Source organism: Lepidochelys kempii, chromosome 27, assembly GCF_965140265.1.
Source record: "Lepidochelys kempii isolate rLepKem1 chromosome 27, rLepKem1.hap2, whole genome shotgun sequence".
Classification (NCBI taxonomy): Eukaryota; Metazoa; Chordata; order Testudines; family Cheloniidae; genus Lepidochelys; species Lepidochelys kempii.
The window spans coordinates 6,274,557-6,300,002 of NC_133282.1; the positions used below are offsets into that span (position 1 = coordinate 6,274,557).

At 48.9% G+C, this 25,446-nt stretch overlaps 1 protein-coding gene across 1 annotated transcript in view; it reads right to left on the reverse strand.

The window, feature by feature from the left end:
- The window catches only part of WNT3 (Wnt family member 3), an 83,811-nt gene that overhangs the window by 6,662 nt on the left and 51,703 nt on the right, over positions 1-25,446 (reverse strand). Inside the window, exon 2 of the mRNA XM_073325937.1 lies at positions 11,645-11,886. Coding sequence (XP_073182038.1) covers positions 11,645-11,886 — 242 coding nt within the window. The remainder of the gene's footprint in view (positions 1-11,644; positions 11,887-25,446) is intronic.

The window sequence follows — 25,446 nt, forward strand, 5'->3', positions numbered from 1 at the left end:
CCGCACCTTGGAAGTGCTCAGACTCTGCCGCCTGCAGAGACCGGCAGCCATGTTGTGCTCTGTTCTTCGCAGGTTGGTAGGAGGAGCTCGATGCATGCTCTCCAGCCCGTGGGAATTTTACTGTTTGGGTTTATTTTGAATTCAGGCTGAACGTCTGTTTTCTTGTGTCTAACTCGGCAAGCACTGCAGAGTGCTGAAAATACACGGGGTCATCTTTCACTGTGCACAATCGAGCCCTTTAAAGAGAAACCAAAGCATGCTGCCTTCAGACTGGACAAGAACATGCCATTTTCTTCTGTGATTATAGAGGTGTCCTGCCCAGACAGTAATTTATGTATCAGCAAGTTTATTAGAAACAAAATTCACTTGGCTAAGTTGTGCTCAGGCACATGGAGGGAACTTGACGAGCTGGAGGGTTTGATTTCCGAGGGAAGAATGAAAAGCTCTAGCTGAGCTAGGGGATTGAGGGGGTGAGTCTAATCATCTGCAAGAATGGAGAGGAATTAGTCATGGCACACATGGGAGAATATAGGTGCAATGAGTCTGCTAAGCAGGGGCCTACCATTCCCATCAACCCACTTGGGGTGGGGGAGAGACATGGAGGCACATCCCTCTCCCAGGTGAGGGAGCAGAAATTCTGTGGAAGGCCTTGATCCAAAAAGAAACATTGCAGTCGGGGACGTGGTGGTAGCTTGAAAGCCAGGAACAGCCAGGAGGCAAGGCACTTGGTAACCGTCAGGGAGAGAGCTCAGAGCAGGCTGTGACTGACGGACATTGCAGCCAGGAGCAGGTCGAGGCAGGACTTGTGGGGAAGCAACGGAGATTGGGCAGGGAGCCAGTGCAGAGAGGCCCCAGCAAGATACGTCACTGACCGATCCTGGCCTGGAACCCTGCCTGCGCCCAGAGCAATGGAGTGCAGAGGGCAACCCTCGCTGGACTGTTAATGTTGATTTTTGATAAGTCTTGAAACAGTGGGGAACTTCCAGAAGACTGGAAGAAGGCTAATAATACGCCAATATTTAAAAAGGTGAAACCTGATGACCAGGATAATTATAGGCTTATCATTCTGACACCTATCCCAAGTAAGGTAATGGAGTGGCTGATATGTGACTTGATTAATAAAGAAGTAAAGGAGGGTAGTATAATTAAAGCCAATTAATATGAGTTTATGGAAAATAATCCTGCCACCCTAATTTGATATACTTTCTGATGAAATTACAAGTTTTGTTGATGAAGGTAATAGTGTTGATGCAACAAAATTAGATTTAGTAAGATGTTTCACTTAGTACCACACAACATTTTGATTAAAAACACTAGAATACAAAATGAACATGGCACATATTAAATGAATTATAAACTGGTTAACTGAAGGGTCTCAAAGTGTAATTGGAAACAGAGAATCATCTTCCAGCAGGTGTGTTTCTAGTGGGGGTCCCACTAGATTCTTTGGCCCTATGCTATTTAACATTTTTATCCATGACCTGGAAGAAAACAAAAATTACCACTGATAAGGTTTGCAGAGGACACAAAAAATGGGGAAGTGGTAAATACTGAAGAGGACTGGTCACTGATTCAGAGTGATCTGAACACTTGATATGCTTGGGCATAAGCAAAACATATGCATTTTAATAGATCTAAATTTACACTTCTAGGAACAAAGACTGTCAGCCAAACTTACAGGTGGGGGATGCTATCCTGGGAAGCAGCGACTCTGAAAAGGGTTGCGGGTTGTAGTGGCCAATTACATTTTGAGACCGATCAGTTAGCCAGTGAAGCTGTTGCCAGCCGTTGGATGTATATATGGGAATTCTGAGGGCTAGAGAGGTTATTTTACCTCTATTTGGTTCTGTCAATGGCTGCTGGGATACTGCGTCCAGTCCTGGTGCCCACAGTTCAAGACGGATGGTGATAAATTGGAGAGGGTTCAGAGAAGAATTATTAAAGGTACTGTGCCTTATAGTGATAAGGAGTGCAATCTTTAGCTCAGCAAAGAGACGGTTAAGGGGTGACTTGATCCTTTTCTGCGGAAAAGGACCTAGGCGTGACAGTGGACGAGAAGCTGGATATGAGTCAACAGTGTGCCCTTGTTGCCAAGAAGGCCAATGGCATTTTGGGATGTATAAGTAGGGGCATAGCCAGCAGATTAAGGGACATGATCTTTCCCCTCTATTCGACATTGGTGAGCCCTCATCTGGAGTACTGTGTCCAGTTTTGGGCCCCACACTACAAGAAGGATGTGGAAAAATTGGAGAGAGTCCAGCGAAGGGCAACAAAAATGATTAGGGGTCTGGAACACGTGACTTATGAGGAGAGGCTGAGGGAACTGGAATTGTTTAGTCTGCGGAAGAGAAGAATGAGGGGGGATTTGATAGCTGCTTTCAACTACCTGAGAGGTGGTTCCCAAGAGGATGGTTCTAGACTATTCTCAGTGGTAGAAGAGGACAGGACAAGGAGTAATGGTCTCAAGTTGCAGTGGGGGAGGTTTAGGTTGGATATATGAGGAAAAACTTTTTCACTAGGAGGGTGGTGAAACACTGGAATGCGTTACCTAGGGAGGTGGTAGAATCTCCTTCCTTAGAAGTTTTTAAGGTCAGGCTTGACAAAGCCCTGGCTGGGATGATTTAATTGGGGATTGGTCCTGCTTTGAGCAGGGGGTTGGACTAGATGACCTCCTGAGGTCCCTTCCAACCCTGATATTCTATGATTCTATGATTCAGTCTATAAGTATCTACATAGGGAACAAAGATTTCATAAGGGGCTTTTCAATCTAGCAGAGACAGGTCTAACACGATCCAATTGCTGGAAGCTGAAGCTAGACAAATGGAAACTGGAAATGTGTAAATTTTTAAGGATAATTAACCATTTGGACAACTTACCAGGGGCTGTGGTAGAGGCTCCATCACTGGCGATTTTAAAATCAGTATTGGATTTGTTTTAAAAGACAAACTCTAGTTCAAATAGGAATTATCGGGGGGGAGGGGGGAGTTCTCTGGCCTGTGCTATACAGGAGTTCAGATGAGATGATCACACTGGTCCCTTCTGGCCTTGGAATCTATGAATCTGGTTGGCAAGGAGTTAAGAGGCAGTTGCCCTAGGTATGAGATCTCCTTAGTGAGTAGAAATGAACACTCCTGATGACTGAAATGTTCCCCTGAGCCCCAAGAGTGGAAGGTCAGTGCAAGTGGGAGATGCGGTGCCCCATCTTCTTCCCCAGAGCGTATACTAGGCATGGTCAGTGCTGGGCCAGCTGGCTCAACCATTATGAACAAGCTGCTTGAATAACTAGCTGGGAAGAGGTTGCCAAGCTGGATTTTCTTGGCCTGCTGCTCCAAAGTAAAAGTGTTTGAAGGACTGGCGTGTTTGAAGGACTGGCCTGTGATACCCCAGGGGAATGTGCCTCTGTCAAGGATGTTCCACAGTGGTCTCTGCATCGGACCACAGACCCTGAGTTGAACCGAGCAGCCTTCAACAACTGGTGACAAGAAAAAGGGGAATCTGTCAGCAATTTTGGCTATTTCCTCTGGCACCGGGCCACCAAGGCGATCCTGGACTATGACAACCAAATGCAGGATTTACTGGCCAGGGACCAACTTATGACATGCAGCTGGGGGAGAAATCTGGATAGTTCTTTGTAAGGAGAAACCGAATGGGCTGGAAGAGGCCATCAGGATTGCTGTGGAGCTAGAACTAGCCGTAGAGGCTGCAGAAGAGCAGGGCCTAGCCCCGAGGGCACCGGTGTGCAAGGCTGAACTAGAAGACAGTACAGCTAGAGGAAAGATACGGGACTCAGCCCTCCAAGAACTAACTGAGGCCATGAGCGTGAAGCCACGTGCCGTTAACAGAAAGGGAGCCCTGTAATCCAGCACGAACCAATGGGGGGCGGAGGGAGAGAGAGGGAGGGACGCAGGAAGCCACAGAACTTTGCAAGACCCTGAAAGTTCCCATAGGAGGTCCTGGGCGGATCTACGATGCTGGAGGTTGGCATCACAGGCACTTCCTACCCACAGCAGGGTAACACCTGCAGGCAAGACATCTACCAAGGACAGGAGCCAAGGGACAGTGGTCCCCAGGGGATTGGCACAGCACCTAGCACAACAGTGCCCTGGGCTGGGTTGGGGCCACTGGCTGCTGCTGGACCACCAATAATACCTACGCGGTTCTGATCCTATGCAGCCGACGAGGGCAGTGACAACAGCTCACTAACGCTTAACCAATGCGTTATCCTACGTGGCCCCTCTCTAGTGCCTCCCCACCAGGGCTCTCCACACCGTGCTTGCAGCTGCAAAGAATGCAGGAAAAATGCACCATGGCAAGGAAGCCGGCCGTGACTCAGAGGTTGAGATTTTGCATGTGTGACACTATGCAGCACAAAACAGAAAAAATAAATGGCTTGTAAAAGTCAGACAAGCACCAGATGCAAAGAAAAGTCAGCAGCACCCAAATAGACAGTGGGGCGTGTTCCAGGACAGGCCTGGCATCAGGGTGCTCATGTAGCATGTTCTAGGCCTGGGCCTGGCGTCAGGATGCTCCTGGGGCGTGTTCCAGGGCAGGCCTGGTGTCAGACTGCTCATGAGGCACGTTCCAGGGCAGAACTGCTCAGTTTTTCATCGTGTCTATCACAGTTTAATGGAGATTGTGAGGCAGACCCCTCCTCTCAAAATCACAATTGCTCAATATGCCCGTGGGCACTACAGCAGTTAAGTGGAAAAGCGACACTAACAACGTGCTGAGAGTATGTTAGTTCACATTTCAATAAAATGTAGCAGAGGGAAGCAAGGAGGTGGTGGCAGAACTGAGTGATTTGCAAAGAACTGGCTGGTCACTGTTGGGAACCTTGGCCCTTGTGGATCGAGCCCTGGATTTTAGGTGTTCAGTTCTTAAATTCTAATCCTAACTGTGAGGCGGATGCCTCCTCTGGCCTTAGGCAAGTCATGCCACCCACCTTTGCCTCAGTTTTCCTCACAGTGAAGGGGGGATGATAGTAACTCACTTTGTGGTGGGGCAGTGAGAACCGATAAGATTATTTGTATAGCATTGTGGAAAGCTTGCTGATTACACAGAACAAAAAACTTTTTATCAAACCATGTTTTAATCCTTGTGAACAGCGGGGCTCGAACCATAGTGCTGTTATGGCAAGAGTCAGTCAATAGATGTCACTGTTATACCTAGTCTTACTTTTAGTTCTTTTTCTTGGTTTGTGAGCAAGTGTTTAGTCTTTAAAGAAATGCTGTTGTGTTTTAAGTTTTGTTCTGTAGTTGACCTTTGGGAGAAACTCTGGCAGACAGCAGAGTTTGTTCTCTGCTTTATTCTCTATATTTGGGGGCAATTCCTGGTACAGAGTAGCTTCATGGGGACTGGGCATTGATATGCAGTCTGGGATTTCTGGAAGAGGGGGTGTACTACGTGCTGTTTGGGACTGTTTCTGTCCCAAGACTGGTGCATAGGAATAAATAAAGCAATTTACACTAAGGATATTCCCAAACTCCATGTCCCTGATTTGTCCGCCATTGGGAAGCCAACCAGCAAGGCCCCAGATTTGTACTAGCTCTCGGCAGAGGGGCACCAGTATTAATAAAAGTCACTTTGCTCCTGTGGTTCATAGAAGTCAGATTCTAGCTTATGCTGTGGGTCTAGACTGTGCTCCAGCAATTCAGTTCATTGTCTAGTATTCTATCCAGTCCATTCTGAAAGTCTCAGGGTGGTATTTTTGAAGTGGTCAGCTTTGCTCTAGTTCTGCTCTAGAGCCATATAAATACAAAGAAAACAAGGAAACAAGGAAAGAAGAAGTGGGACCACTAAGCACGGAGGATGGGGTGAAGAGTAAAGATAATCTAGGCCTGACCCAACACCTCAACAAATATTTTTCTTCAGTTTTTAATAAGGGCAATGAGGAGCTTAGGGATAGTAGCAGGGTGGCTATGACGACATGGAAGTAGAAATTACCACATCAGAGGTGGAAGTCAAACTCAAACAGCTTAATGGGGCTAAAGCAGGGAGCGGGGGGCAAGATAATCTCCATTCAAAAATATTAAAGGAACTGACTCATGAAATTGCTGGCCCAATAGCAAGGATTTTTAATGAATCCATAAAGTTGGGTAGCCGTGTTAGTCTGTAGCCACAAAAACAACGAGGAGTCCGGTGGCACCTTAAAGACTAACAGATGTATTTGGGCATAAGCTTTCGTGGGTAAAAACTGACGCATCTGAAGAAGTGGGTTTTTTACCCACGAAAGCTTATGCCCAAATACATCTGTTAGTCTTTAAGGTGCCACCGGACTCCTTGTTGGTTTTTTTTAAACTTGGGAGTTGTACCCTGTGACTGGAGAATTGATAATATAGAACCTATTATTAAGAAAGACAAAAAAGTGATCAGAGAAACTACAAGCCCATTAGTTTGATCTCAATTGTATGCAAGGTCTTGGAACAAATTTTGAAAGCGAAAGTAGTTAAGGACAGAGAGATAAATGGTAATTGGAGTAAAATTCCGCCTGGCTTTATAAAAGCTAGATTACGCCAGACCAACCTGATCGCCGCCTTTTAGAAGATAACTGATTTTTTAGACAAGGGAATGTCTAAAGGTCTAATCTACCTGGATTTCAGTAATGCAGGTAGATTAGATCTATTCCACATGGGGAATAATTAGTGAAATTGGAGAAGATGGGGATTAATATGAGAATTGAGAGGTGGATAAAGAACTGGTTAAAAGAGAGACTACAACGGGTCACACTGACAGGTGAACTGTCAGGTGGGAGGGCTCTTACTAGTGGAGTTCCTCAGGGACTGTTCTTGGGACCAACCTTATTTAACATTCTCATTAACGACCTTTGCACAGAAAGTGGGAATGTGCTAATAAAGTTTGCAGATGACACAAAGTTGGGAGGTATCGCCAGTACAGAGGGGGACTGGAATAGCAAACAAAAAAGTTGGATGACCTTGAAAACTGGAGTTTATAGAAATGGGATGAAATTTAATAGTGCAGAGTGCAGGGTCATGCACGTAGAGACTAACAACAAGGATTTTTGCTATAAACTGGGAACTTATCAGTTGGAAGTGACAGAGGAGGTGAAAGACTTGGGTATATTAGTTGATCGCAGGATGACTGTGATGTGGCCATGAAAAGGTTAATGCAATCCTAGGATGTACCAGGCGAGGTATTTCCGGTAGAGATAGGAAAGTGTTATTTCTATTGTACAAGGCACTGGTGAGACCTTATCTGGAACACTGTGTGCAGTTCTGGTCTCCCATGTTTAAGAAAAAGGAATTCAGACTGGAACAGGTGCAGAGAAGGGCCGCTAGGATGATCTGAGGAATGGAAAACCTACCTCAAGGAGTTTGCAATGTTTAGCCTAACCAAACAAAGGCTGAGGGGAGATCCGATTGTTCTCTATAAATACATCAGAGGGACAAATACCAGGCAGGGAGAGGAGTTATTTAAGTTAAGTGCCAATGTGGATATAAACTGGCCATCAATAAGTTTAGGCTTGAAACTAGACAAAGGTTTCCAACCATCAGAGTAGTGAAGTTCTGGAACAGCCTCCCAAGGGTAACAGTGGGGTCAAAAACCCCAACTGGTTTCAAGAGTGAACTTGATAAATTTATGGAGGGGATGGTCTGATGAGGTTGTCTGCAACTTCTCATAGTAAATATCTCTGACGGCTGGTGATGAGACAATAGATGGAGAGAGCTCTGAGTTACTACAGAGAATTCTTTCCCGCATGTCTGGCTGGTGGGTCTCGCCCACGTGCTCAGGATCTAATTGATTGCTATATTTGGGGAAGGGAAGGAATCTTCCCCTAGATCAGATTAGCAGAGACCCTTGGCATTTTTTATTTTGCTTTTTGTTTTGCCTTCCTGTGCAGCATGGGGTACAGGTCACTTGCAGGTTTAAACTAGTGTAAATGGTGGATTCTCCATAACTTGAAGCCTTTAAGTTATGGCCACAGGAGTGGGTGGGTGGGTGAGGTTCTGTGGCCTGTGACATGCAGGAGGTGGGATTGGATGATCACAATGGTCTCTTCTGGCCTTACAGTCTATCAGTCTAAGTAACCAAGTCAGGGATACCTGGGTTGTAGCTGGATCCTCCGACTCATTTAACTAGTCTCGATGGGACCTAAAATGATTCCTTAACATTTTTCTTGCATGTGTGGCTAGGAAGGAGACAAAGGAGATGTGGTAGAACTCAGCTGGGTTACTTTTTATTTAAATGTAGACATGACCTTATGGTGACCAGCAAAAGGGGAACCTGCCTTGTGACTTCTCTCTCTCTCTGAACCAAAGGTTTCAGACATCAGTCCCCCTGAGAAGGGTTTGCTCTACACTTCCCCCCATCCCAGTCAGCTCTTGTCTAACCTGTGTTTGCTAAATACAATCCTCCCGGTCAGGCTGGGAAATCCCTATTGATGGCTCTCTGCCATCTCTGCAACCCCCACCTCTATGGATGACCAGAGCATCAATAGGTTTATTGCACCAGATCTGACCGTGCAAGCCGAGTGAGGGGGCAAGAATTTGTATTTAGATGATTTGTAACTGTAACTCACCAGCTGAGGAAAGAAGCCGGTCTGTCTGGAATGGGATTCAGGAGACAGGGTCATTTTCTGCCCCTGCTACAGCCTTCCTGCATGACCCTGGGTGAGTCACTTAGTACGTGCTTCGAAGCCCACAGGTGGCTCTGCTTCACATGGAGATAATAGTCCTGAGCCCTGTCACAGGCATGCTGAGAGGGGCTCAGCCTACAGTGATGGGGCCATATCAGTTCTGAGACGGAAACCCTTGGGAGAAAAGCTCCGTGGGGTTAAAGATTCCACTTGCCAGCCCCTGGGCACATGAATCATCCCCGAAGCCCTCCCGTTGGAACAAGGAAGAACAAACTTGGCATTCCTGCTATTCCGAAGGGAAAAGCAAGCTGGAAAGCATCAGCTCTACTTAAAGGCTGGCTATAGCCGCCCCAAGGGGAAAAAGTGGAGAGCACAAGCCTGATCAATGTTGTTTACTTTACAGGTCAGGTTTTAATCAGTGCAACACCCCCAGCTCGAACAACCTCCTGCCAAAAAAGTAAATGCTTTAAACTTGGGAGTGTCAGAGCCATGCACTTTTCTTGTCCATGGCAGGGGAGAGCACGTTAACCCTGGTCAGAACACACTTTCTGTAGATACAGGCAAGACTAAGCCATGCTCGACCACAGCCATGTTTACTCCGGGTGGTTTTTGTCCTGCAGCCCCAGAGCCAGTTTGGCAGGAGCCATGTTCAAACCCAGCAGGTCAATGGGGGAGTGAGAAGAGGCGCCGGGGCAGGGAAGGCCTGGCACTATAAATGAATCACTTGAAAATCTCCACTAGGTCTGCACAAGGCGTTGGGGAGAAATTTCCCAGCAGCGAAATGAGCAAGCGAAGTTCCCAGAACCAGGGAGGGGCCGGGAGGGAGGATTAGCCAGTGCTTGACAGTGCACCCCTGCGACTGTCTCCCCGCCAGGCCCGTTACCTGCTGGGCCACTCAATTTGCCATTGTTCCCTCGGTGTCACACTGTATTACCAGCATAATGCGGAAAGTTTCCGCCGTCCAATGTCCCCCCAGCACAGAGAGCTGGCATTCCCCGAGAGCCCCGCGTAGCAACGGGACAGTGTCCCCGGCCTGCCGTCCCCGTCCAATCCTGCCAGCCCGGCTGGGAAAGCCCTATTGATGGCTCTCCCCATCCCCCACCCCCAGATCCCAGTGGCTAAAGGGCGTGTGAATGGTGTAGCACTTTGAAACGACTCACTCACCCTGCCTCACAGTAGGGGAGGAAGCTTAGCTCTTTCTCATCAGTATAAGCTTATTTTGCTCTCTCCCTCTCTCTTTTCTCTCCCCCGCCTCTTAAGTCTCTTGAGTTGATATTGAGATGGCCCCGGGCCCCCTGATCCCATCCCATACACCCCTGTTTAGATGCAAATGACTGTGAGTGGCATTGCTGAGAAAAGCCGCAGGGTTATCTTGGTGCTGTTGGCCTTTTCGCAGCTGGTGTCCTGGGCTCTGTGCTTCCCCCCACTCAGCCAAAAGCACCAGGACGCCATGGTGCCCTGACTCCAGCTCCCTTCCACTGCGTCTGGCCACATGGTTCCCTTTCTGCTGCCAGCAGCCTGGCATTGCTAGCACGAGGTCTGGGGCTGCCTGGGGTAAGTGGGACCCTTGGTCACTGGGTGCACAGAGGGGACAGGGAGCAAATCCAGCCCCTGGCAAGGGGTGGCTGGGAGAAGAGCAGCCAGAGTTTCCACATTGGGCAGCAGAGGTGCTGGGGACCATGCTGGGGTGCTGAGCTTTTGTGAAAGGCTGACCCACGGTGTGTCAAAGGCCGGGGCCCACAGACAATGGGTGAGGTTGCTCTCCAGCTACCGTCTCAGCTGGTTCAAATAATCCTTTGGCCTTCCCTAGCACAGGCATCAGCCTCCCTTAGCAACATTACTGATGCCTTCCAGCCTCTCTGTGAGGTCAGGAAGCATTAACTGTCCCCATTTCACAGAGGGGAAACTGAGGCACCGAAGGGGCAATGACTTATTCAAAGGCTATGCAACAACTCAGTGGCAGATCTGGGAATGGGTTGCAGGAGCTCTGCCTCCTTAGTCCTCTGTTTCAATGCCTTGATCCGTTGTCTTCTCAGAAGCGACCAGATGAGGGGTTCTAGTCTTTGTGGGTAAGGGGGTGCCTCAGATCCCTGCTATTAACAGAGGCCTGAAGGGGACCCAGCTTAGCCCAGATGGAGTCTTGGAACAGGGAGGGGAGACTAAATAAGCAGCTTCCACGAAGGGGTCAGGCAGACCTTGCGGGCTGTGGCCAGGGGCTCTGGCGGGCAGTACCAGGCAGCACCTGTGTGTGGCTGGGGCAGACCCTGCCCTGGAGGCCAGGACTGGGAGTCCAAACCAGAGGGACTGAGGCATATAGCGTTAGGATCTGCACCTCTGGGCAAAATAAGGCAGCAGCTGTAGGACCCCCATGGCTCTGGCCAGGCTGCAGCTTTCCCTTGCGGTCACTCCAGCCCACGGGCCAGGTCTGCAGGCCCAGGGGGTGAGGAGGGGGTGTAGGCGTTCCTCCTCCTCCCCCAAAGCCGCTTTCACAGGGGGTGGTTCACTCCCCAGGGCACGGTCAGGGCACTGCTGCCCAAGCCTTTGGCCAAGCCCAGCTGAGCCTCCCGCTGTCCTGTTGTGCCAGGGGACAGCGGGCTGGGCTGACATGGGCACCGTGGGCCTGTGTGGGAAGAGCTGGACCGTGTTCACTGGCTCCCTTGGCAAGGCAGAGGACACCCTGCCCCCGAGACTCACGCATGGTCCGGCGGATTTCTGAGCCTAGCTGCAATCTGTCACCAGGGCAAACTCTCCCTCGCAGCAGGGACTTGCCTGGTGAGAGCCGCTGTCATGAGCAGACCTTCCCGCTACCCAGCCCAGCCAGACCATGCAGGGGCTGGGCGACCGCGGGCATGTCCCATCCCGTCTCTGTGCCCCCCTCTGTCTCCCCTCCCACCCCTTTGAGCTCCTTGGGCAGGGCCTCTCTCTCACCGTGTCTGTTCCGCGCCCGGCACGACAGGCCCTGATCGCAGCTTGCGCCTCTGCATGGTCCTGGAAGGCAGCCAAATGGAAGAAAGCCCCGCCCCAGCCTCAGCGGCCTCGTGGTTCCCTTACCTTTGTCCAGGACTGGCCCGAAGATGGCCAGGCTGTCGTCAATGGTGGTGCAGTTCCAGCGCCGGCCTCGGAACTGGTGTTGACACTCCTGGATCCCCAGCTTCACCCCCTCGGCCACGCTGGGCATGATTTCTATATAGTTGCGGCAGAAGCGGAGCTGCTTGGGGACCAGCCCGGGGATGGAGCCGCACAGGATGGGCTGGGACCCCAGCGAGGTGTATTGCTGGCCTAACGCGAGGGACCTAGGAGGGGAAACAGCGAACATGTGCCGGCACTTGTGAATTTGTGCCACCACAGGGAGAAAGGCAGCTGGAATCCCCCCCCCCCCCCCCCCCCGGCCCAGACAGAGCTTCCCCAGGGCCTCACCAAACTTTCCTTAAACTCGCTACGTTTTTGAGAGGTAGCAAATGTCCAGCCAGGGTTAACTAGGCAAACAGGACAGGTGTCCTGGGTAATAGCCCTGCTCTGAGAAGTGCTGGGAGCCCCCAAGGCTGACCTGGGCCAGGAGCAATGAATTGCCAGGATGGCAGAGAAAGGTGAAGTCACTCGCACGCTGTCACAAGTGTTAGCAGAAGCAGCCTGGCTCCGTGGCCAGGGTGCTGGCTGAGCACTCTCCTCCCCAGCTCTGCTATTGCTTCACCATGTACCTGGGCTGAGGCCGACCCCCCTCCCCTGCCTTGCCCAGTTTGACAGTGAGCTTTGCCACAGACCGTGTCTTACGAGGCGCCCAGTGCAAGTGGGTTGTGAGCTTGGCTGGCGGGGTTGAGGTGCTGCTGGGATGCAAACAATACAAATCCATGCCAGAGCTGGGATAGGCCCAGGAGCCCTCACTCCATGTGCTAACAACCTGGCCCCATTGATTTGATTCAGTCAGCAACCCAGCGAGCTGGGATTTCCCAATGGGATCTGTCTGTTTGCACCAACAGAGCTGGACCTCCCAGAGAACTCCCAGTGGAGCAGCCCCCACCCGAGATCGGTTCTACGTGTTGGGAAGGGGGGCCTGGCGGATCAGCATTGCCCTTGTTCTCTTTTGGGTTGGGGGGTGGGTAGAGAGGAACGCTTTTGGGAAAGGTGCAGAGTGAAGCAGGCGCCTCCATCTGGAATCATTTTATGGGTGGGAGTAGGGAGGGAGGGCAGCTGTCATCCCCATGCGCACATAGCAATCACTTCACCCACTACTGCAAAGCATCCACCTCTGGCAGGAGGGCAGCAGCTGACCCTACTAAGGATCAAATGTGTGACCATCTGTGGATGCTGGATGGATTAAATGGGAATCAAAGGGCTGCAGGTCTCAGGAAGAGATTAGAGATGAGAACAGCTGAGGCCAGTGGGTTGAATTTTTGTGATGCAGACGGATGAGACAGGGTCTTCCCAAGTATGCTGCTATCTGGGCATGGGCCATGGAAAAGGACTCTGGCTGCCACTGCTGGAACCTGCGTCCACACCCAGACACTGGGGAAGACCAGTATTCTCCTGCTGGTCAGAGCCAGATGTGGAGCAGGCAACAGCACTATACTCTCCCCAGAATGCCCAAACCCTGCCCCAGAGCTGCCTTCCTCCTGCAGGCCTGGCCTCACTGGAGCGGGATGTTGCAGGGCGTGGCAGAGCCATGAGGGTCTGTGTTCAGGGCCCAGGCAGAGCTCACAGCACGAGGCTGTTGCTGCAGCAGGGAGCATCTTTTGGCACCACCAGAGCCAAGCCTTGAACAGAGGCACCATAGACTAGGGCTGACACTCGGGCAGGGCAGAGCCCCAAAGTCGACAGCTGATTCTGCAGCCTTGGGCAGGGTGTGAGGCCAGAAGCACTGGGTGAACATGTCAAACACCCCATTCTTACATCTGCAGTGCCCAGATAATGCACGCCGCCCTGTAAGCCCCAGCCACCCCCATCCTGTGCATTGACTGCATCACTGGGTGCCACGAGCAGATGTGGCTATGCTGTGCAGCACGAGTGCTGGACTACGCGGGGTGGGGCAAGGAGCCACTTTAATGCTCCGTATTCACTCAGCAGTCAGAGGGCCTTTTTCTACTGCTTCTCATGTTCTAAGTCCTCCCCTGCCAATGAGAGACCAAAGAGCTGTTGCAGATGGAGCTGCTGGGCCTATTGCATGCCACCCCCATGCACACCAGCCACCCCAAGCATTTTTCAAGCCCTGAGTCTAACAGCTGGGTGCAACTCTTGGCTCCGGGTCAGGCTGACCAGCCGGCTGGTGCCCCTGTTTCTCCCCACTGTGGTTGGGAAGCCCCAGGTATTGCTGGCTGCTCTCTCCGCCAATTCCACCCCACAGCACAGTGTTTCTAGGTTGGAAATCATCCATAATCCCTGATCCCGGTGACAGTGCTGGGCACAAAGGGCTGCTCCAGGCATCCCTGAGCCCCTTGTTGTCAGGCACACTGTGTCGCTGGGTCAGAAAGTGTCGCTGTGTGAGGGATGAGCTGACCTGCTGGTGCAGGATGAGCGAGATGCCAACCTATTGCATGCACACAATGTCCCTGCAACCACTTCCTTGGGTGAACCCCAGACCCGGTCACCACTGACCCTATGGAAGATGTTGCAAAGTCGATACATTAGAAGGTGCAAAAACATAGTACTTGTTATGAACGCTGCATAGAGTCCAGTGTGGAACTCATAACACACAGCTCCTAACATAAGGCAGAAGAGAAAGCGTGTGGACTGATTTACGGTGTTGCCAGCTTTAGTGTATCTCACAAGATCTGGTGTTGTTACGAAAAGCTCAGCTTTCATTAAAAGAGTCGTACGTATCTGTGGGATATGTTGCAGCAGTCAGAGTTGGAACTTGATCAAGATGTTGATATCCACTGCAGCAGTGCAAGCAAAGGAACAGCTACGGAATTGGAAAGCAGTAGAAAGAAAGGAAGCTATTCACCACACACAAAATAAAGGCAAGCACAGTGAAGTGGTCTGCAAGGAAGAGCAAACAAAGCCTGTATTATGGGGACAACAAAAACAGGAAAAAGGCAAATGTCCAGTTCATGATGCCACCAGTGCTTATTGCAAGAAGATAAATTGTTTTTTAACGAGCAGTGGAAACAGCCCTATAACGTACACTGGATGGGGAGTGACAATGGCACAGGAGATTGTCTGAGGCACCACGCACTGTGCTGCGGCTGTGAAGACCAAAGGGGAAAAGTGGTTTGCACAACTAAATCCTCTAGCATCACCCAGGCCCCCGGCTAAGACAGGGGCTCTGCCTGCACCATACTGAGCTGCACTGATCACTGCAAAATTGTACAAGATAAATTCCCCAAACTGCTGAAGCAACTCCCAGCTAAAATTCAACAGCGGCCACCTAGTGCCCGGCGTGGGACGGGGCACGCTGACATGTCCATGCAAGGGCAAGCACCACAAACTAGACTTTGAAATAATTGAAACACCTCATGCCTCCACTCTCAGCGGAACTGAGAGAAAGGTAGGCTTTTGCAGGTGGCAGGTGATGCAGTGCTATACAATGCACTAGACAGCCCCAGTCATAGGCCTCAAAGGCACAAATACTCAAAATGGCCTATCTGGAAATCAACCTGGAGGTGACATCACCATCACAAGCACCATACAGAGTAGCAGCTCCTTGGAAGGACAAATCCCCTCCCCACTCCTGCTCACCACCCCCTGAGTATCCATCCAAGAAAGGCATTAGCCGTGTTTCCCCCAGCCTTGCACTGGGAGCTCCTGTTCAATTATTTGTCTGCTGTGAACCCTCTGTCCTTCTCAGAGTCCCTGGGTTCTGGGATACAGGCCTACCAATTTATAGGGCTGACCAGCATTCCTTTTGCTGGATTATAACTTTGCATTTGGCTGTATTAAAATGCATTTTGTTTAAATGAGCCCAGCTAACCAAGCAACTGAGATAGGTCTGTGTGACTGCCCTGTTCTCACCATTATTTACCACTCGCTCAGCCAATCTTTGCATTATTCACAATATTTATCAGCCGTGATTTCTTTATATTTACTTCCAGGTCACTGGTAAAAATGTTGAATAGTGTTAGGCCCATTTGATGATGATTCCCCATGGACAGCTACATTTTGAGTGCTGTCAATTAGCCAGTTCCTAATCCACTTAAAATGTGCTTTACGGATATTGTGCAGTGCTAGTTCTTAATCAAACTCTGACCCCTTACAAAAGTCTAATTATATTACATCTCCTCAGTTACCTTGAGCAACCAAACTTGCAGTCTTATCAGAGAATGAAATCAGGTTTGTTTGACAAGACCAATTTTCCATAAAACCATGCGGTTGTGTGGCAATAACTATGAAATGAGTTCACTTTGTCGCAACCCTCGCGCCCTGTTAAAGGCAATGCCAAAGAACGGGCTGGCTATAGAGCTAATTGTCGGAACTTCTCCGACGAGCTGATCCTACTGGTCCCTTCTGGCCTTGGACTCTACCAGCACAGAAATCTCCCGAGCCAAAGAGCAACTCTCAAAATAAAACCACACAAAGCAGACACATGAGCAAGTGACTTAAAAGACTATTAAATGAAACTTCATTAATGAACTTAAAAGACTACGAAATGAAATGATTCCGTTTCCATTATAGGAAGGGAGTTGTTACAAGAGTTCTAGCAGAGACATGTCTGCACACATGTAAATGGGTTACACAAAGTGTAGCATGCTCTGGGTTATAAGAATACATACGGCATTGTCTAAGTCAGTAGATTCATTCAGGTTCTAGTATATATGGTAAATGGCTTCTGGTGGGCAGCTCTTCTTGTGCCTTGGCTTCCAGCCCAGCATCTGGGCCTGTTTCCTGTATGTTCTGCTCTACTGTGGGAGAAGCAGAGGCTTGCCATGAGCTGAAAGCAGAGCCATAGGATTTTAGGGCTGGGGCCTTTTCCAGTGTAAGGATTGGTATTCAGTGGGCCTGAGCGTTAGTCCCAGTTTTGCCACTGATCTTCTGTGTTGTTGAGGCCTGCTTTCATCTCGCCTGTCTGCTGGACGCGAGCTCTTTGGGGCGGGCGCTGTGTGTTTTGTCCAGTCCCTGATGCAATAGGGCCTGACTCTGCTGGAGCCTCTTGGTGAAAGACAAGTTTTCTAAATGTAAGAGCAATGCGGAAGCACATGTGTGAGGAGCATGAATATCTGACCTATGAGTTCAGGCCCTGCTCTTTCCAGGTCAGGATGGAAACAGCGTCAAGCTTAGAGGACTAAAGTGGCTCCAGAGAAGGCGACATTCGGAGGGAGCAGGGGACTGTCAGTGAGGGTCTCTGGCAGAACGAAGCTCCTGAGCCAGAATTATTTTTTCTCTTTCAGAATTACACATTTTATAACATTAGGACCAGCTTTACAGACGGGCACAAGCAGAAACGAATGTGCCCAATTTACAGACGTATTGCTCTTGATTTGCTGATGTGTGACAGGTGTGTGCATATGCAACTCCAGGTTTATGTGCATCAAGAGTTGCACACCCGTACAACGGCACACACAGTTGTTTAACTCTGGCCCATGCTATTTTAGTGGAAGAAATGTGAAGTACTGACTGCTTCCTCCATCAGCGCACCTCACTCCTGCACTGCAGCACCTCAGTATTTCTGTCCTGGGACTCGTCAAAGCAGAGGCCCTCCACTGTCCTCAAGCCCATTGCATGGGAAATCTAGGGCTAGATCCACACACAGACATCGCCAGGCTAGAGCCATTCTCATGCTCACTGACTCTGGCCCAATGTTTCTTTCATTGTTTACCTTCCCACCTTTGGGAAGCTAGCCTTCATCTAGAGCCACCTGCACGGGTGTGTGTGTCTCTCACAAGCTCTCCTGTTGAAGTTGTTCCACTTTGTATAAGTGTTCATTGATCTTGGATTCCCCACCCCTCCAAGTCACAGAGTCCTTCTCAGTCTCTCTCTCAGGGCCCAAGGGTAGTTAACATAGCCCACGGTGGGGGCACTCATCTGGGCTGGCATCTGGGTCTGGTGCCTGCCGGGGCACTTCCAAACACCGGCCTCACCTGCCTTGGCTTCAGACCTTATCCCGAAGCCAGCCATTCCAGCATCCTTGCTGGAGGCTGACAGCTGCACTCTCTCCTGGGCCTTACTCAGCACTCCCATGTGTGGTTGGCTGTCACAGCCTCGAAATGGCACAGCCAAGCTGGCTGGGAGAATCACTTTCACCTTTGAGTGTCTGTGCATGAAAATATGGGCATGCAAGGTGTGGGTGAGAGATGAGGGCTTTGGTTGCATGGAGGTGGGTACGGGAAGTGTGTGTATGGAGGAGAGACAGAGAGTTCACGGGCATGTAAGGGATGGTAACACAGACCAGAGGAAATCCTCTCAATCCACTTTGGAAGAGCTGACACTCTCCGGCGAGCCCGTGACTCCCTTTGGTCCGATCCTAGCGAGCTAGTCACACAGGATCAGGAAGTCAGTCCCATTTCTGTTTTGGGGTGATGAGGCAGGATGACGGTGGGCTGGGTGCCCTGCACCTGACAGGGTATTCCATATCCATCTGGGGCCAAGTTTCCAAAACCTCACAGGAAATCATCACACCCAGACTCTCCCACCGCCATCACAGGCAGAAAGACTTCAAGGCAGGAACCCATTCTTTGCCTGGGGCAGAGGTGTTGGGGGTCCCACCTACATCTGTTTTGGTGTCCCCATCAGTGCCCTTGCCAGAGAGTTGCAGGGCTACAGCACAAATCCACAGGCACCATCTGGCCTGCTCCTTGACCAGAGTGGGGAAGAACAGTCATTGCATTAGCCTGAGAGCACTGGTTTCACGGGCTGGAGTGCTTCCCAAGATGCAGGCTAAGGCCATGTCTATATGGCCAGCCCGGTGAAGCTACAGCACACCAGCTTGCAGTGCAGTTATGTCCTGTGTGGACACTGCTACAGCCAGGGAATGTCCTGCAGTGTACCATGGGATGGCACGCCCAGTGTTGACATGGGATGGCAGTGCACTGCAAGTTGGGGTACTGGTGATTCTGGCTTGCCATGTAGACAACCCCTTAGATTGGGTAGGCCCAGCGTGGGGAGAAGCCTGGTTTGTGACGTCAGGAACTGGAAGGAAAGTCAGACCCTGACCATGAGATGGGAGTATGATAACGCTCTGAACACTGAGCCTCTTCATACACAACCGGAGGGATGGGGGAAGGGGGCCGTGGGGGCAGACAGTCTTTGGTGGGTCTGGTTTCATTATTTTAGGTCATGTGTGATGCCCTGTTTGGGAAGATAAACACCACACGAGGAGAGATGGTTCCTTTCGAGGCAGGCTTGGCCTTCCCTGGGTGTCAGTGTAGTGCACGAGGCTGGTGGAGGAGGCTGTCCAGCTGGCACTTGACTAGAGCCAAAGAGTCTTCCAACAAACCCTTGATTTAAAAACCTTTTCAACGAAAGGTTTGGAAGTTTTTTTACTTTTCCATTTTTTGGATGGAAGAAACGAAAACTGGATTTTCTGCCATGAAACTGGAAAATTTCCATAAAACATTTTGAAAAGAAATGGAAGATTTTTGTTTCTTTCCAGAAGTCTTGCTGATCGTTCTGGAGCCAGGTCTAGAGCTGTTCGGAAAACGGTCAGAACAAAGTGAGGGAACCGGCTGTGTGAGAGTGAGGGCCAGGGGCGTGTCATGGCAGCGTCTGCAGGAGGGGGTAGAAGAGAGACTGTGTAACCCCAGACTGTTCAGCTCCGAGCAGATTAATCTCCCTCCCCCGTTCTGCTCTGCCGGGAATTGGGGTGGTCTCTAGGCCAGCCAGTGCAGCAGGCTGTGGATGCCGTCTCTGCACAATAGCAGCACCTTGTCCCTTGGGGCTGTCTTGCATTCCTCACATGGTTGCTTTTCCTTTCCTCCTCTGAAGAAGCTCCTCATCTAAAGGGCAAATACAGCTATGTCACATGCCTCTTTAACCCTGCTGTGCTGTTTCCCTCACTACCTCCTTAGAAAGTGTTTATAGTCTCAGCCCAGGAGCCCCCAAGCTCAGCTCCAATAGGGCTCAGCCCAGTGTCCAATCCAGCCAGGAATATGTGACTATGTGCATCAGGTAGTGCAGCTGAGTATGGTAGGGTTAGACTTCACCTCTTCCCGTTCAGTCAAGGAGGGCACACAGGCTAATTGCCATGCTGGAAGGGACAGGCCTATGGGCCATCTAGTCCAGTGTCCTGCATTTGACAGAGTTCATGCTGAGTGCTTCAGAGGAGTAGACCTATGATGCCACAATGAGAAGTTTCTTCCTACCCACCAGCTAGCAATCAACTCATGCCCAGAAGCATGAGGATTGATTTGCCAACAGCACTGGCCTAAGGTGCAGGAGACCAATGTCAATTCCTGGCTCTGCCACTATCCTGCTGGGTGATCTTGGGCAAGTTGCTAGGCTGTTCTTTGCCTCAGTTTCCCCATCTGTAAAATGGGGATAATGACACTGATCTCCTTTGTACTCTGCTGATGAAAAGTGCCAGGCATTTTTATTAGGTGCATAATGGCAGCCATGCTTTCCAATTGTGGGTGTACAGTCGTATTTGAAAATCTGAACCTCAGCACCACAGTCTGTCAGTGCAGGGCAGACTCTGTCTCTGCCTGAACACTTTGGGGGCCTTGTTGATGCCTCAATAATTAATATTGGGGCATCAGTGCAGCCATTGCATCGATGGCTAGTACAGTCCACATCGATGGAGTGGTACAGTCTATAGAGGGCCAGAGTTCTACACTCTCACCTGCCACCAACCATCTCTGTAATCTGGCTGTGCCTCAGTTTCCTCAGGAATGTTAATGTGGACTACCCAGAGGGGTAAGAAGGGCTGTGAGAATTAATTAGTAAATATTCAGGAAGAAGGTTGATGGTGAAATACATTCTGAAGTAGTATTACATACACATTGCTCTTGTCCTACAGCATCACTGGCTAGTGGCCTCACAAACATACCTGCCAGGTGTCACATGACACTCACACATTTTGCATTTTTGGCATGCATTCCCCCATAACAGGTAAATTGCCACAATCAACCAACCCTGCTCGATACAATACCTGGTAGTCTAGGGGAAGGGGCACTAAGAAGATCTGAGTGAATAATCGATTTTTCTGTTTGGGGCCTGAATTGAAAAAGAAATTTCCCCCTAAACCTTAATTTTTCATTGTTTTCTCACCCAAAACAAAAAACTAGGGGAAAAAATTAGTTTTGGATAAAAAAACAAAACCCCACCCAAATCAAAAAGAACAAAACAAAACACAAAACCAGTCTAAAACAACTTTTTGTTTTGTTTTTGATTGTCAAAGTGTTGTTTGAGCTGAAACAATTTTTGTCAGTTTTCCATATAGTTTCATTGTCAGGTGTTTCAGGTGGGTTTTTTTTTTTTTAATAAATATGGCTAAATTTTTAAATGAAATGTTGTTTCTAAATGAAAAGTTGAAATGCTTACTTCTGAAATAGTTGATTTTTTCAGCTTAAGCTATTCACCAAATTCAACCTGAATTCACAAATAGTGTTGGGATCCCCAAAAAATATTTTTGGCAAATTTAGTAGTACTGAGCCACAAGCCAGAGCCTATGGATTTCAATCCTGTCATTCCTACTTACTGTTCTTCATGTTGTGTGTGTCCATCACAACTCCTATTAACCCGGGACTCATAGGGGGAGGTAACGACTATTCACTTAGTTTACAGATAAGATAACTGAGGGGCTGGACAAGGGCACTGGAGGCAGAGCTGGGAACAGAATGCAAGTCTGTCATATGAGAGCGAGCCAAGTCTGGTCTATTTTGCCACACTGCCTTTCCGATGAAAAGGGCTAAATTACGTGCTTGTCTAACCCATGTTAGCACAATGTGGCACTTTGTTCCTCTCTTCTGGCTAGACCACATACAGAGGTTTGTGATTATGAATTTGTAATGGCCTCCATGTTAACATGCATGGTCTTTCAGCTCAAATAGTAGAAGTTCATGGTTTTAAGATTCAGAGATCCTGGGTATGAAACCCAAAGATGACGCAAACATGGGCATTGTTACACTTGGCTATGCCATCTCTAATCACTAGACCATACTCTGCTGCCAGGGCCAGGAACAGAACCCGGGAATGCTGACAGCCAGCGTTCTAGGGCTACTTCACAAATAGATGTGTAACCCAGTGACAAAATGTGTTTAGTTTCTACCCTTTAAAAAAAATCTAGCTAAATTTTGAAACAAAATATAGTTTTGGAAATGCTGAAATGAGCCATTTAGATTTTTTCAAAATATTTTTTTTCCATTTTTTATTCAGCTGAAACTATTCACCAAATTCAGCCTGAATTTGTGAGTAGTTTTGGTCATCCTAAAGCTGCATTTTTTGGTGAATAAACTATTTAACCAAAACATTTCCCCCTCCAGCGAGAGGATGTCCCCCCAGGCTCAGGGTTGAGTTGTGCAAGCAGGACAGTGGGTGTGCACGTCCATGGGACACTCGCTCTGCTGCCGCGAGGTAGATAAACAGAGGGCTTCCCGCACCAGGGCTACATTAGCATGAGAGCCACAGAACATTTTTAAAGTCAGTTTGTTATATACAAATTAGCTAAACAATTTGCATGAAATGGCACATGGAGGTGCAAAAAATTGTCAGCCATGTGCAATGCGCCTCCTCTCTGCAGGTGCTCAGGTCGACTCCCAGTGAAGTCAGTGGTCAGGCTCCTACTGAAATCTTCATTTCCCTCCTTGTGTCAAGCTAGAGGAGCCTCCTACAAGCTTTGCGGGGCAGGAATTCACCCAGGAATTACTCCAATACCCCAATCAGCAGAGGACCAGTCCTACTGCTCCTCCAACATCAGTCCCCAAGTGACAGCTCAGGACTCACACATCCTGGGCTCATCAGGCTCTGGGCTACTGTGTCCCAGCAGGGCAACAGCAGCCTCCGCTCTCCGGCAGCCTTCTCTGGAATGGCGTGCCCTTCCCCCAAAGGCAGCAGGAAGTAGGGATGCCATTTCCTGCCAAGCAGGGCTCTGGAGGATGGAGGAGCCAGCTCCTTCTCTCTGCCCATCCCCTAGCCAAGGGAGTAGGGGCTGCACACCCTGCTTGCTCCTCAAACGTAGCTCACATGTCGAGGGATAGCTGTCACCATACAGAGCTGTGGGCATGGACTCTCCTCATGGGAGGATGACACAAGACAGGATGGGAGGGAGGCAGTTAAATTGCATTAGGAAAATATTAAGGGTACAGATTAGGATGAGGGCCAAGCCCAAGTTCAGAAGGTGACGTGGAAGGTGATGTAAATTACATGCCAGGGACTGGGTGGAAGGGAATCTAATTTGTGTGAGGACATGGCCAGAGCATGCGGGAACGTGCTCTAACAGCACCTCGGCAGCGGCAGGATCACAGATGAATACGGTGTTACTATCCTGATCAACCTAATGTCAGGAAGCCAGCAACAAACGGGAAAGGATTCAAGGTGAGCAGATGGCGGACGGGATGGATTGGAGGGGATATTCGGAGAACTGACTAGGCGGCATCTAAGGACACTTCAGGAAAGCTGTGAGACCTGTGTACAAGAAGTTGAAGAAGGCAAACAGCGGATAGGAGTTTAATGTGTGCCAAGGGGGGAGAGCTGGTACCAATGGAATGAAATTGAACAAAGGAAAATTTAGGGCGGAAGATTTCCTGGCAATGAGCACTGTGAGGCCGCCGGAGTCTCTATCCTGGAGTCTCCCTTGCGTGGGACGTTTAAAGCACACAAGGATATCAGTGACCCAGGCTGTATTTTCCAGCTGTGCGTTCAATGGTTCTATGAAGCTGCCAAGGTAAACAGTGGAATTAAAAAACTCCTGATCATGGAAGCAAAAGTAATGGCCACTGATAAGAATTTGAGCTGCAATTTCTATTTTAGCTTGCTACCCTCCCCCATATAAAATGGGGATAAATCTACTGATGCACTGAAATGTTGAGCTTCCTTACGTTACGTTTGTAAAGTCCTTTGAGATCCTGTGGACGGAAGTACAGTGTAATAATTGCATTTATGGATACAAAGTATTAATAGCAACAGAGTGGATGCTGTTTTGAGCTGGGAAGAGGTTCTCAGACTGAAAGAGAAAACACATACAGAGACTGAGCAGAATAAGAATGTTTTGTTTCAGATTGATTAAAACATTTTGGTTGACCTGAAATTAAATATTTTCCAGTTTTTCATTTTGCTGAGAAAACAAAAAAAAAATTGTTATTTTCCAGTATGGCCAACAAACTTTGAGATCAAATAGTCACAGAGCTATGGTCAAGATACCAATCTGCTTTTCTCAGGAGTTCCCAAACTGCATTCCTCATCGGCATTGTCTCTGGACATATAGACACAGGGTAAACTAGACCACTGATTGCGTTTTTTTTTCTGGCCTCAAGCACTGCTACCCAATAGCAAAACCTCAGCATTAGTGCATTCATATAGATTATCGGCTTATTAACCCTTTAGTCACCGGTTCAATACTACAACACGTTTAACAAAATCTGAAATTTAAGAGCAGTAATGTCCATTAAACAAGTGTGTGTTGCTGTCCATTTAGAGCTGCTGGACAAGACCACATGACAGATTTATGAGCTTAGATTCATAGGCTCCAATATCAGAAGGGACAATTGTGATCATCTAGAGAGAGAACTGCCCTGAAATAATACCTAGAGTAGATCTTTAGAATCATAGAATATCAGGGTTGGAAGGGATCTCAGGAAGTCATCTAGTCCAACCCCTTGCTCAAAGCAGGACCATTCCTCAATTTTTACCCCAACTCCCTAAATGGCCCCCTCAAGGACTGTACTCAAAACCCTGGGTTTTGCAGGCCAATGCTCAAACCACTGAGCTATCCCTCTCCCCGGAAAAACATCCAGTCTTGATTTTAAAATTGTCACTGATAGAGAATCCACCACAACCCTTGATAAATTGTCCCAATGGTTAATTACTCTCACTGTTAAAAATTTACACCTTATTTCCAGTCTGAATTTGTTTAGCTTCAACTTCCAGCCATTGGATGGTGTTACACCTGTCTCTGCTAGATCGAAGAGCCCATTATTAAATCTATGTTCCCTATGTATGTACTTACAGACTGTAAACAAGTCCCCCCTTAACCTTCTCTTTGTTAAGCTAAATAGATTGAGCTCCCTGCATCTATCACGAGGAGGCAGGTTTTCTAATCCTTTAATCATTCTTGTGGCTCTTCTCTGAACCCTTTCCAATTTATTAAATCTCCCTTGAATTGTGGGCACCAGAACTGGACCCAGGATTCCAGCCGTGGTTGCACCAGTGCCAGATACAGAGATAAAATCACCTCTCTGCTCCTACTTGATTCCCTTGTTCATGTTTCCCAGGGTGGCATTAGCCCTTTTGGCCACAGCGTCGCACTGGGAGCTCCTGCTCAGCTGATTATCCACCATGACTCCCAAATCTTGTTCAGAGTTGCTGCTTCGCAGGATAGAGTCCCCCACCCTGTACATACAGCCGACAGTCCTTGTTCCTAGATGTGTACATTCACATTTAGCTGTATTAAAACATACATTGCAGTCCAGATCGCTCTGTAGCAGTGACGTGTCCTCTTCATTATTTGCTACTCCCTCATTGGAGCTCCCCAGAGCAAGGACAATCCTCTGAACTGTTTGGGAACCCTCTCACACCTAGGGGGTACTACTCCAGGTAGGTAAGAAAGCGGGAATAAGTCATAGCAACCCCTTTAATTTGTCTCTGCTGCAGACCAGAGGGAATACTGTAGCCACCTGGGAACTTTGACTGTAAATGTGCACGTCTCAAGGTTGCTAGGTAGTCTGCAGAGCAGGTATGCGTTGGGTTAGTGAAAATGTAATCTTTAGTAACCATTGAGGCATTTGCCGTGTCACAGCATTAGGGGGTTAGGCCAGGAGGTTAAACTGAGGCCT